The sequence below is a fragment of the Typopeltis vanoorti genome, chromosome 10 (assembly GCF_054136105.1).
Source record: "Typopeltis vanoorti isolate ZY-2024b chromosome 10, IOZ_Tvanoo_1.0, whole genome shotgun sequence".
In the NCBI taxonomy this organism is placed as follows: Eukaryota; Metazoa; Arthropoda; class Arachnida; order Uropygi; family Thelyphonidae; genus Typopeltis; species Typopeltis vanoorti.
The window spans coordinates 139828336-139843103 of NC_143558.1; the positions used below are offsets into that span (position 1 = coordinate 139828336).

The window sequence follows — 14768 nt, forward strand, 5'->3', positions numbered from 1 at the left end:
ACCTCATTGATGAAGATGTCCATTAATAATCTTCAAAGCTACAAATGCATATTTTTATTTTTATTTTTAATTGCCCTTTTAATAAATATTTCATCTCAAAAAAAGAAAATAGACAGGATGAAGTAATGTATGAAATATTAGTTCCCAAAGATAACTTATGAAGAAGTAAAAACGATATGGGACAATATTTGCAAGTGCTGTTAATAATAACAAGAAAGAAGTGCAATTACTGCAGCATGATAGTGGGAAGTTAAGGAGGCAAGTGATGATTCCTTTGGAAACCAAAAGAATCAAATGGAAAAAGAATAAGATAGTCATAATGCAAAAGGATGTCAAAACTTTATTCTGTAAAAACAGACAAAACAAAGTATTGGCCAAACTTTTATCTTTGGGTTTGTAGATCAGGTCTTAGAACAATTAATAAGCACTTGTATTCAGAAATAGGTGAACAGAGAATTAATACTCTGGAAAGCTGAATATCTTACTGTTATATTATCTTACTATTCACAAATAATATCATTCCAAGTAAATCAATCAACAACAAATGCAAGTCATGAGGGAGTCAGGATGGGAATTGGTTTTCCACCAAACTGAGTAGTAGTAAACATCATATATGTACCGATCACATACAGGTACACCTGTAAGTCACTATGCATCTCTACAAATAGTGATTAAATGTGTAAGTGGCCAGTGACCCTAAAATGTGTAAGCAGTAATCTTTTCCTTCTCCTTGCCCGGGAAGGGCAGATGGATGCATCTACCAATCTGGGTTAGTTGTTAGTAAGACAGAATTTGGTTGGATGTGGTTTTGCTAGTTAATGAATAGGTGAATATTTAATAACCGTGAAGAATATCCTTAAAAAGGTAGGATCCAAGTTTGCCAAATGGTTTTCCAACATTCGATATTCATAACCATGCAAGGAAATTAATGGGATTCCAAATATGATGAGCAGCACAATGTATGATAAACACCTGAAGTTATTAACATCAGACCTCTACGAAACTCCCGAACCCCAATAAGTTACAGTGAAATGGAACCCTTGCAAACTAATGGATAGAAAGCACTGAGAAAATGTCTATGCCTATATAAAGAAAGTGACACATATACAGAAATGAAAGGTGAAAGCTTGACCACATTGAGAGGAGACATTCATATAGCCTTTAACAAATGCAGAGGACTTATGACACTCAATTTCACATGAGACTGGTAAATTTACCTACAGCTGAAAATCCCCGATTTCTTTGCATTCAAGATAGGATTGATTTCTGACCTTGCCGTGCACTTAGCAGATATTTACCTGAATGGGGAACAAGGATGAGCTGGAAATGTGGGATTTAATTGAGTAAAATGTACATTATCAGCTAAATACAAAATACAGCTGCATCAATCTATCTAGATCTGTCTCCCACCTCCACATTCTTTTTCCTGACATCAAACTACCTTTTGATGGTTTTGCTAAATCCTTTCTCTTTCATTCTGTTTAAGTGACCATATAACCATTAGCTCTGCTCATGCATTTCTAAATGTTAACAATGTCACGTTCCTTTCTCCTATCTTCATTTTTACTGATTCTGTCAATGATGCCATCTTTTAACTTCCGAAAATTTTCTCATGGTTGTGGTCTCTAGTTTTTGATCAGCTGTTTTGTTTCTAATCCAATTCTCAACTTAAATTGATATGAACAATGTCCTGGGTACAGGAAGTGCTTTAACTAATCTCTCTTATTCCACATGGTTTATTCAGTGGACTCCCCACCATACTAGCGTTGCTTATTCTGTTGCCTATTTCTATAGTTAGTTTTCCCATTTTCACTAAAAATGGTGCCTAAATAGTTTAAATAATTTACTTGTTCTATAGTTTCTACCTTCAGAATTTGCCATGTTTCTGCCTTTTTTCATGATTTTTGTCCTCATTGTTTATTTTTATGCTAAATATGTTACAAATCAATCAATTTAGTTAAGGACTCCTCTGACTTGTACAGGATTTAAGATTATAACATCTGCTATGATATTGGTTTTGATGCCACTTTAGTACCATTGTGACCCATATAAATGATGAATTAGGGTGGTGATAACGTGCATCTTTGTCTTGCATCTGATTTCACATCAAACTATCTTCCTGTACCTCCTACAATTCTAACTACAGATTAACAGCTTAAATATAGACTATGTGTTGCTCTATATAATGTTCTATTTACAATACATATATAATTTTGAATACCATTTCTATTGGCACTGTATCATACCTTTTCCAGATATACAAAAATACAGGTTCCTTGTTTATATTCCCATGATTACTTAATGATTTAAAAGTAAAAATCTGATCCTGATAGCCCATATTTGCCTAAATTCATCTTGTTCTTTCCCAAGTTTCCCTTTCACAAATTCTTCTTAGCTTTTTCTAACATATGCCTGTAAAAACCTTACCAGGAACACTTATTAGGAAAATTCCTCTATAATTCTCACATTAGTTTTTATTTCCCCCTCTATATATTATTACTATGAATTCTCTACTCAAATCAATCATATGGCACTGAATTTTCTGACAGCCTTCTGAATTTATTCAAAAGGACATAATCAGAAAATTGAATCAGCTGCCTTGCCACCTTTCAAGTTTCTGATGATGAGTACTCCTGATTGCATATTTCTTGAATATTTTCTATGACCATTCTGTTAATCCTTGTCTCATTTAATAATCCTTCAAAGTAATTACTCCAGAATATCTTTAACTTGAGTTTGTTTTGCCTTTTTCATTTCTGATTCATTTTATGGTAATTTTTAATTTTCTTCTATTTGTTAACTTTTTCAGTAGCTTCCAGAACATTTTGCCATTGTGATATTTTTCTTCTCTTTCTTGACAAAGCCATCTTATGATACTTGTACATTATTTTTGCATGCAGTTTAGCTATTTTACATTTTTCTCTATATTCTCTATGAGAACATGCTGAATACCTTGCTCGGAACTTTCAATATAATTTCCTCTGTTCTCAGAGTGCCTCTTGAACTTGGATTACAGTTTGTTTCTATCTTCGGAAACAACTACACATGGATCCTTGGCTGAATCAACATTTTCTTCAGTCTGCAAATGAATCCCAAAAGGTTGGTTCTTGTTTTTAAATTTTTTTTTTTTTCTTGAATAATAATTGTACAGTTATCTAGCATTTATCCATTCACATCAGGATGATATTTTTATAAATGAAGGATAGATAATTAAAGTACAATTGCATTGTACTGTATCAAAAGTGTGATGGCATGCAAGCGTTGTTTAACTGACAGATCGTTATTTTGAAAGTTGGATAAATGGTAGATTACTATATTATTATTATCATTATCATAAGACCCCCCATGGAGTCAGACTCATTTAGGATGTCCCTTTTATCATACACGCAGCTCATCATACCATGCCTTAAACACATTCAAATTATCTGCAGACCAAGCTCTAACAAAATGCATTCAAATCATTCACAAATATCCATGCAAAAACACCTCTCACTTGATTGCTGACACCCTCCTTATACAGCATCCAGAGATGACCTCTTGTTCTACCCCCCAATCTCCCACCATTTTATGAAAAACCACTTCAATGTTAATCCTACAATAACCCATATTCAACATTCCAGAGATCAGAAACTATTTTGGTCAATCACCTCTAGAGCTTCTACAACATCTCTTCATCCTTTTGAAAACCAGGTACACAGTAGTCTTTGTACAGTAGTCCATATGTGGCCTAATCAGAGACTTATACACTGGAACCACTCTTTACTTCTACAAGTCAGTACGTTGGCACACCCAAGGAAGGGGCCAAGGGGCCTTGGCACCCCCCAAAAGAAAAAGGGAAAAAAAAAACGCCACAAAAATTTCCAAAAATCTTTTCCTAATTAAAATTCTTTTTTTTTTTTTTTTTTTTATTTATGTTGGGTCGTGTCTTCTATTTCTATGTTCGTTATATGCTCCTTATGAATTAGCGGTCACTTAAGGTGGGAATACCCTATAGCGCTCGAGAATCCTGGGCGCTGTGAACACAAGGCAAACGAAGTAGTGCTCAGGAGCTACTTCGTTTGCCCGAGTCGGGCCATAGGAAATCACGGGTATCATGTATTGGCGATCGCTGCAGATGCTCAGTCATAGCTCGTATACAATGCATAGTGTGTATTCTCAAATCATATACTCAATTCGATCCCCCCCCCCCCCCCCAAGATTAAATCTTGAGTGCTCGGCCCCCTCCAAGATCAAATCCTGAGTGCGCCACTGAGTCAGTATCCCAGCATTCATTCTGTTGTACTCACAATTTTAGCAATATGTCCTCTCAATTTCATATCCTTATCCACTATTACCACAAAATCTCATTTTCTCCACCTTCAAGAAACATATCTCCAACAAAAATAAAGTCTGCATCTTATCTTTGTATTCCAAAGTTTAAACCATAATAAATTTAGTTTAATCCTTTATCCAAGTGTGGCATACAATGTTTGCACCTGAAAGTATCTTCAGGACTGGAGTAAGGTGGTACAACACCGGGCAACTCATTGTAAAGGTGGAGCAAGCAAACACTCCTATCTCAGTATCTCCCATAATGCAAAACACATCTCCTTGCGGATATGTATAATGTTATGCATTAAGGGAAGGGCCACTAGCCAGACTAGTTTCGACCTTTATTGGGGTCTCTTCATTGGGAGCCAGGCCCAAGTGGAGATATCAGGCAGAAGCATTAGCAAGGTCATCTCTACCTATAGGAGTTGCCAAACGGTGTGCCACCTTTTTATTAAATTACTCTGGATTTAGAGAAAGATGTTGAAAGTTTATTTTTCACTTGGTTGGACTATAATAAATTTAGTTTAATCCTTTATCCACGTGTGAGCAAACAAAGTTTGCACCTGGAAGTATCTTCAGGAAAGTATCCCCAGTCACATGCACATTCACTCAGTCTATTTAAGTCTTCTTGTTAGACCACAACATCTGCTCTACACCTCATAGTTCATTGAAACTTCGAATCATCTGCAAACAACTGTATATCCCCAATCAAATCTTCTCCAATATCACTAACACACCAGTTAAACATCAATGGCACTAAAGTGACCCCTGAGGGTCACTTTGGCACCATTGTGATGTTCACACCACTAGTGACGTTCCTCTTTGGGGATATTGCTCTCCATACATAACTTGTTGATACCTATCAGACAGTTCATCTCCAATCGAATACACTAGTCTAATATCTAACACCATCTGCCTAGTTAGACTATCAACCTATCATGCAGTAATCTATCAAAAGCCTTTGCAATGTTTAAATGTACTACTGTGTATCCATCTCCCACATTGAATGCTGCTATCACCTTATTGTAATAACTAAGTAGATTACTAAAACATGATTTCCCTTCAGCAAAATCCATGCTTTTTTTGGAGTGTATTATACAATACACAATTATCTTTGATTGATAATACTATGGTATTATCAATCAAAAGATAATACCATTGTTGTCAATCTAATTCTGGATCCTGATTCTTACCAGCCTCTCCAATACTTTAACTACCACAACACCCAATATACAGAGCAGCCTAATTTGATGCTTAAATTCTGTCACCTCCTTTATGAAGTGGCACAATCTTGCCTTCCTTTCACTCCTTTGGAACTTGATCCAATGTAAGACTCATATTAAACAAATATGTCAAGGCAGATGCCAACTTCCTGGCAAATTCCTTTAAAATATGCAGTGATATTATTATTATTTTATTATTATTATTATTATTATTATTATTATACACCTCCAGGGAGTCCAAAGACTCATCGAGGGAGAGTGCGCCAACAGCATCGAACGATTGGTTCCCTTCTAACTACTAACCGCGCTCAAACTTACTTAACTGAACCATTAGTAGCAGAGGCTCTACCAATCGACCAACCTTTGCCGGCATATATCATCAAGTCCCACAGCCCTGTGAGTGAGAAAGAGCTATAGGGGAATTAAGCAAACTTCAAGTTTGCTTAATTCCTCTGTAGCTCTTCCTCACTCACAGTCAGTCTCTCCTCCTCCAACTCATCCATTGCTCTCAAACTCTCCATATGTCACATTCACAAGGATGAAAAACTTTATGAACTGTTCATCATATATATATCTCAACTATATCCTCCACAGCAGTTGTTCTTATACCATTTTTTTCCAATCAATACCATCCTACCATAATCATTCTTATTTTTGCTGGCTACATGTCGAAAGAACGGCGTAGAAGTTTTTTGGCTTCTTTAGCTAACTACTGCTCATAATGAACTTTTGCTACACTTAACTGAGTCATTTTCCCTGACTGTTCTTTGTAATCCTCATGGAACTGGTTATTACCACTTCTCTTATACAGCCTCCATAATGCCTTTTTTTCTCTGTATCACATACATCTGTTAATTCATCCATTTCACAAATACCTTATTTAACCTTCTGAACCCTTGGAATACATTTAGGCATTGCTTCATAGAGCCTGCGTAGCTCAGTGGATGTGGTGTTTGCACTCCATGGAGCTTGACTGCACGAAGGAAGACTTGCTTTCAAATCTGGTCAGCGACTAGAGGAAATGTTAGATGGTTAGGCCTGGAAATCCGTTCTCCAGTCAAAAGGCTGCGAGTTCGAATCCCGCTGGACATGGATGTTTGCGATTGTCTGTGGAAATACCAGTGGTGGTTGGCAGTCGATGGCATTGGGGTAGATGTGGTCAGTTGGTGATTGAATGGTGGAGATGGATTGCAGATCAGATGCTCTCCCTCGATGAGGCCTTGGACTCCTTGGAGATGCCAAATAATAATAATAATAATAATTTCTCCTAGATAGTTCTTGCATATCCTCCAAATTGTATTGATCTCTTTTCCAGTAACTATACCTGCAAGCTCTGTCTCCTGAGCTTCACATAATCACCAGCCTTGTAGTTCCACACATACCCTTTCCTCACAGAAGTCTTCACATGGCTGGCAACGACCAAGGTGATCACTTCGTAGTTGCTCTCACCAACTGGAGCTAGATTTGACATCTCATTTATAATAACATCCATTGATGGGATGATCAAATCCAAGACCCTAAATCTTCATGTGACCTTTGTTATACACTAGCTGCAGTAGTCATGCCTCAAAAACTCAAGAAACTCATTTTCTTTACTTACGATTGCTATCTCATCATTCCAGTCTGCATTGTGATAATTAAAATCACCTATAATGATCATTCTTTTTCCATTTACTTAGCCATTTACTGGTCGCTACCCTCCACATTACCTGGTTTGTAGCAACATCTGACTAAGTATTTGATTCTGTTCACCCCTACCGCACACCACACTGCTGCAAAACCATTACTACTATTCCACCCACCTCCATCTCTATATTGCATGGACATACGAGAGTGGTCTGAAAAGTTCTTGGCCTTGACCATAGATGGCAATGCTATCAGCAAGATTTTTTTTTCTTAGTTGGTTCTTTCATAAGTATTCATATGACACTGACGGTCATTCTATCTAGTAGTTTGTTTTATACAGCTGTCTGAAGCAAAAGTGTTGTCTGTATTCCTTGAAATGGATAAAATTGAATATCATGCGGTTATAAAATTCTTTGTAAAAGAAGGTTTAATGCCAAAAGAAATTCATTTGAAGTTTATAAAAGTTTATGGGCAGTCTTCTCCTTCGTTTTTGACAATTAAGAAATGGACTGACGAGTTTAAACGTGGCCATACCAGCCTTGAAGATAATCCACGTGATGGACATCCAAAAAGTGTAACAACATCAGAAGTCATTGATCAAGTGCATGATACGGTATTGGATGACCAGCGAGTCAAGTAGTTGAAATTGCTGAAACTATAGGCATTTCAAAAGAACGTGTAGGATAGGTTTTGCATGCAGAATTGCAAATGAAAAAGTTATGCACCAGATGGGTGCCACGCTTGCTCACAGCAGATCAAAAATGCACTCACATGAAAATCTCTGAACAGTGCTTGGAGCATTTTAACAAAAATAAAATTGATTTTGTGCATTGATTTATTACTATGGATTCATTACACACCAGAATCCAAACAGCAGTTAAAATAGTGGAGAGAAGCCAGTTGTTCGGTGGCAAAGAAGACAAAGTCTGTTCCATCAGCAGTAAAGGTCATAGCATCGGTGTTTTAAGATGCCAAAGGTATTTTGTTCATTAATTATCTTGAAAGGGGTAAAACAATAACCAGGGAATATTATTCCGATTTTTAACCTGATGATGAAAAAATTCATGAGAAAAGACCTGGTTTGCAGAAGAAAAAAATCATCTTTCATCAGGCACATGACAATGCACCTGCCCACAAAGATGTTTTGGCAATGGGAAAAATGAAGGGATCTGCACTATGAATTGTTGAAACATCTACCCTATTACCCAGCTTTGGCTGCCTCTGACTTCTATCTCTTCCCAAAACTAAAACTCTTTCTCGATGGCAAGTGTTTTTCTTTGAATCAAGAGGTGATTGCAACTGTAGAGGGGTATTTTGCATATCTTACTGAGAACCATTACAGGAACAGGATAATGGCGCCAAAGCATCCCTGGAATAAATGTATTAGTCTTAAGGGAGGTTATGTTGAAAAATAAAAATAATTTTGAAATTATAAATTCGTTTTTTTATTGTTAGGCCGAGAACTTTTCAGACCACCCTCGTAACTCTTTTTTTCTCATCAATAGTACTCCACCTCACTCTTTACTCTGTCTTCATGAAATACCTCATACCCTTCCATCTCTACTCCTGTCAGGATGTCATACTCATCCAAATGTCTCCCTTATTCCAACAATTTTAAGGTGTAAATAAACTGTCAATAATAAAATAAAAAATAAAAATAAAAATAATAATAAACTGTCAATGCTCCCATTTCATTTCCCTTGTTTCTGACACTTCTATTTGTATATAAACGGAACGGCTCATTCCTGGATCTATAACCAGTTTCTCTGATACCACTTATTTGATATGACTTCTGCATACATTCCTTGAGCCTTTTTTTTTTTTTTTTCTGCTTACTCACCCTAGAACCTTCAATGTGTTAAGGACTCACACCAAAACATTGAAATGCAGCCCATCACTTTTATACAGTTCAATTTTTCCTTCAAACTCATTCCACACATTAACAAACTGCACTCCTTTCTCTTGTCACATTTCTGCTAACATATCATTCATAATTTAAGCCTATACTTCACCTCTGATAGCTGCTTGACTGCAATTTAAAACTTTTGTACATATTTTTATTTTTAGTATGACATTCATTTTTATCCTACTCAGAACTAAACAGTGATTACTTCCTATTTTAAAAGCCCTGTACTGTTGTGTCCTTAACCCGCATGAAAATACCATCCACAATATCTAGTCAGACTTTTCTTATATCTTTGTTTTCTCTGCATGTAAATATTATACATTTTGTTAGAATATGGTATTAGCAATGAATAGTCCATCTCCTGAAATCGAGAAGGTTACTTACTATTATTTATTAGCTTATCTCTCTTTTACAGATTTTTCTAAAATGTTTCTATTTCTGATACTACAACAGAGGTCATGCTTTCGCAATCTGCCGATGTATTACAATAAAGTGACAAAAATTCACTGGATAAGGGAGATGCATATACAGTGGTGTACTTGGATAGTTGATTGGCTGTCACAGAGGAAATCAGTAGGTTGTATATGGAGGAGTAGTATCCCAGAGGAAGGTTCCACAGGGATCTGTTTTTGACCATTATTATGTATCATGTATGTTAATGGCATTGAGATTGGTTAACTGGAGATATGCAGCTGTTTGCTGGTGATGCAAGTTGAGAACTATGAGAAGCAGAGCGATATTGTGGCCTTGCAGAAGGACTTCAGACTATGTGAGTGGGACAGTATAATGATGCAAAGTGCAAGGTCTTGGATTTTGTTGGGATGCAAAGTAAACAATTAATGAGAGAAATCTGAAGGAGATGAAAGATGAGAGATTTGGGAGTGATGAGTGAACAAAGATTTGAAGTTCGGGGTCACATTTCGAAAATTGTATGAACATTACAACAAAATATAGCAATAATGAGAAGGGCATTTACATGCAGAACCAAATAGCTTATGGTTTTCTTGTATAAGACTTTGATCAGGCGACATGTGGACTACTGTGCAGATTTATCACCTGATTTTTAAGGGTGATGTACTGGAGAGGGTTCACAGTCAGTGTGAAATCTACATAATGCCAGATATGAGAAAATATTGAGTGAATGCTACTTGCAGAGCCTTGTAAATAGGAGGAATACATGACTGAGACACATAAGTTGGTGAGGAATTGTTATCAGATTAATGTGAAGAATATTTTACAGAGCAGAGGTGAGACCAGGATGTGAGCAAAGAAGTGAGAAGCAAGCTCTTTGCATGAAGAGTAACTGGAAAATGGAATACAATGCCTGAAAGTGTAGTGAGTGCAGAAATGGTGAATAGATTTAAGACCCAGTTTGATGATCTTTTTGCATGAGAAAGAGTGAACCTCCCAAGATGAGTCCTTTGACTCCATGGATAATAATATAACATCATTGAAAAAAAAAAAAAGTTATATCAAAAAGCATATTTCTCTATTGTTATATTTTATGTGAAAAATATTAAATATAAAATTGTTCTTACCTGGACAGAATCTACAGCATTCACCAGGAACACTGAACTGTTCACGTTCAGAACAAGTTAAAGGAGGACACATAGTCTTCGAATCAATGCGACGGCACTGCATACTCCCATCCTATAAAGGCAATATAAATGTTATCATAGCTAGTTAAGAGAAATAATGCAATTTAGCATATTAATCTGATATTTTCTTCCAAGATGAATTATCATACATCACATGAAGTTAATTATCATCTTTAAATCCTGAATTTCTGCTGACCCTTGAAGTTCAGCTTCACAACATTCTGAAATGCAAAATTTGCAATTAATGGTGGAGCAGTTTCAAGGAGACAGAAGGTTACAAGTGGGGTCCCACAGGGACCAGTACTAGGACCTATATTGTTTAACCTTTATATCAATGACATTGCCAGTGGACTGCAAGGGGATATTCAGTTGTTTGCAGATGATGCAAAGCTGGGAAGGATTATTAGTAATAGTGCAGATGTGGTAGCCCTGCAAGAGGATTTGAATAAGCTAGATAGATGGGCAAATGAATGAGGGTTTCAGTTTAATGCAGCAAAATGTAAGGTCTTCAGGTTTGGGAAACATCGATGGGATGCTGCACACTCTATGGGAGGAGTTATACTGGAGGAAGTTGGGGAGACAAGAGATCTGGGGTTGATGATTGATAGAAACCTGAAGTTTAGGGGACATATTGCAAAGGTGGTGAAGGTAACACAGAGGATTGCTGCAATTATGAGAAGGACACTGACCTGCAGAGATAAGAGGGTTATCATTCCGTTGTATAAGTCTCTGATCAGACCACACTTGGATTATTGTTCTCAGATTTGGTCCCCAGGATTTGAAGGGGATAAATTAACTGTGGAAAAGATACAAAGACGGATGACAAAGATGGTCTCATGACTGTACAAGGATAGTTATGAGAATCGGCTGAGGGAATGTGGACTGCAGAGTTTGGCAGATAGAAGAAGGAGAGGTGATATGATTGAGACTTTTAAACTGTTGAGAGGTGGTTACAGGGTTGACACTGGGGAGTTCTTTCACTTGGTTGAACAGCAGGAAGGAGTGATGACAAGAAGCCATCCCTGGAAGTTACAAAAGTAAACTGTGAACAAGAGGGTGAGGAGTGGTTTCTTTGCATTGAGGGTGGTTGAGCTGTGGAATGCATTGCCTGATAGAGTGGTGAGGGTGAGAACGGTCAATGAGTTTAAGGAGTGGTATGATAGACTTTGTGTTTCTTAGGGGGAACCTCCCCTCGATGAGTCTTGACAGACTTTATGTTCTTAGGAAGGACCTCCCACGATGAGTCTTTTGACTCCATGGAGGCCTGAATAATAATAATAATAATAAAAACAATGTGAGGAATAATTTTCTTGACTGATTGACCCATGCTTCCACCCCATTTAGATTTTTCAAGGAATACTACATTCAGAATCACTCCTTATAATTCTCTTCAACTTTGCATCATGTGCAACCAACTGAAGACTACTGCTCCCCTTAAATCATTCATAATATTCTTCATATGCAAAATAGCCATCTATGACCTATATACAAAACTTCTATGATATCTATAGTCAATCTCATATCATCCTAGTAGTATAACTATTTCAACCTACACTTAAGTTGAATGCAAACTTGCTAGTCTGGGAAGCTCTCATTTTCCAGAGGCTTTGCTCTGCAAAGTCTAAAAATATGAGCAGTTTGACAAAACAAGGGCTGATGAAGAAAAAAAAAAAATAAGCAGGTCATGCACTACAAAAAAAAAACAGATTAAAAATGCAGTGCCACAATTATCAGGTGGCCCCAAGAATGAGGCCATAAAACCTTGTAAAACCACTTACTGCCCCATTAAAATCGCAAAAAGTCTAGAAGTCAACCTAAAATAACTTGGCAATAAAGAACCTATTAGCCAAAACATAATCACCCTAAGAGAAGAAAAAACAGAACCACAGTTCTCTATTAAGAAGGCAATTATTTGCAAATCCAAGCCACTGCTTTCAGGAGGAAGATGGAGTAGATATCAGATCTTAATACAACAGCGCTAAGATTTCAAATTGTCTTAATGGATATCAATAAAAAAAATTGTCTAATGAAGAAATGTCAGCAATTAATGGCTTCATATGGAAAATAGGTCAGCAAAAAAATTATTAATGGCCAATAACATCAGAACCTTCAATTGTCCAAGGTTTTAAATCAAGCACAAAATAATACTATGCATGGAAGTTAAGGGAGGTTAATATGTAATAGCATTATCATTCAAGAAACCTATTTCTCCTGTTAAGAAGATAAGTGACTTCTTGAAGTTTATAATAACTTCCTTCTGATCATTTCGAAGAGAAAACCATTTGACTTGCTGGGGGCTCTACTCACAATTGATGAGAATGAATGACATTCCTCTCATCCAATGAACTTCACTTACACATGGTGCTTCCAACATTATCATATAGTGGGGAATGGAACTGGAAAATTTATTCATGGAAGAAGAAAATTCTTCATTCATGAGTCAAAAATAGACATATGGAAGATGAAATACTCACATGACATGGAAAATCACTTGGCCTTCCAGTGGCACAAATGCACCTACAAACTCTGTCCAAAAAGAAACCGAGCTTTTCGAAAATAGAAGAAACTAGTGGAGCCACCGGTTGTATCTTTTTGTTGTAGAAAACAGCAACCTTCATTAGTGCTTTGTCAACTGTTTATGTGTTTATGACATCTGTTTCATTAGAAGCCAAGTTATAGTGCCAAGAGTGATAGTGTGTTTAGATGAATGGTCGGATAAACTCGGTTAAAGTTTTACTGAAACGCATCAAATGCTTCAGAAAGCATGTGGTGATGAATGCTTATTTTATATTCAACTTTACGAGTGGCATAAGCGATTTCAAAGTGGTCATGAGATGCTTGAGGATGATGAAACTGGACCGTCCAAAATCTGGACTGAGCGAAGTTAACATCCAAAAAATGATCGATTTCATCAAAGAAAACCCGAAATCGTCTGTGAGATTGATTGAAGATGAACTGGGGATTCCAAAATCAACTGTGTACAACATTTTGACTGACGGTTTGGGCCTTCGTAAAATGAATTCGCGATTTGTTCCCCACAAGTTGACTGACGAGCAAAAAATATATCGAATTGAACACTGCAAGGACCTCATTAAATCCGCTCATAAGCACTCAAACGTCCTTGAAACGATTGTTACTGGTGACGAAACATGGTGTTTTGAGTATGAGCCCGAAACAAAGCGCTAGGTACTGAGTGAGACCACCAGAAGAGGGGCATCCAAAAAAAAGTCGCTTGGAGAAGTCAAAAGTAAAGACAATACTGTACTGTTTCTACGATTCCAAGGGCATTATTCACAAAGAATTCATTCTGCCTGGCCAAACAGTCAATGGTGAATATAATAAAATTAGTTTAATCCTTTATCCAAGTGTGAGCAAACAAAGTTTGCGCCTGAAGTATCTTCAGGACTAGGGTAAGGTAATACAACAACCAGGGCAACTCGTTGCAAAGGTGGAGAAAGCTACCAACACTCCTATCTCAGTATCTCCTATAATGCAAAACACATCTCCATGCGGATATGTCTAATGTTATGCATTAAGGGAAGGGCCACTACCCAGAACTAGTTTCGACCTTTATTGAGGTAGAATGGGAGTTCATGTCTCTCATCATTGGCCTTTGGAGAATAAAGCATGCTGAGGATCAGCAGACAGTAAAAGAGGAGTATGATATAAGATAGAGTAGGATAGTAGGAGGTAAAAAGAGGCCTCAGTCAACCTGTTTAGCCTTATTGGCTAATTGGTCTGTAACATATAATCTCAATTTACCTGTTCAGAAAAGGTTAAACATAGACTTTTGTCTATAGTTCTCATATTATTTTATCTAAAGTAATGATTTACTCCAGTATTAATGGAGGTTCTTTTTATGTTACTAGATATATCCTTATTTTTATTCCAGGTAAATATATATATATATATATATATATATATATTTTTTTTTTTTTTTTTTTTTTTAAACAGGATGTAAATAATAGGACCTGTTTAAATATTTATTTTAAATCTAAAATAACGGGACTTAAGGTCCGGTAAGTAGGAATGAATAGGAACTTACTGAGGAACTTGTATACCTGGTACCACTGGGACTTAGAATGGGGAAGAGACTGGCCCGGG

At 36.7% G+C, this 14768-nt stretch overlaps 1 protein-coding gene across 2 annotated transcripts in view; it reads right to left on the reverse strand.

Annotated features, from left to right (window-relative positions):
• Nucleotides 1-14768, reverse strand: part of LOC150102838 (protein kinase C-binding protein NELL1-like) — a 299735-nt gene that overhangs the window by 129114 nt on the left and 155853 nt on the right. For both annotated transcript variants that reach the window (XM_090398962.1, XM_090398963.1), the window contains exon 10: nt 10605-10716. In XM_090398962.1, coding sequence (XP_090255088.1) covers nt 10605-10716 — 112 coding nt within the window. The remainder of the gene's footprint in view (nt 1-10604; nt 10717-14768) is intronic.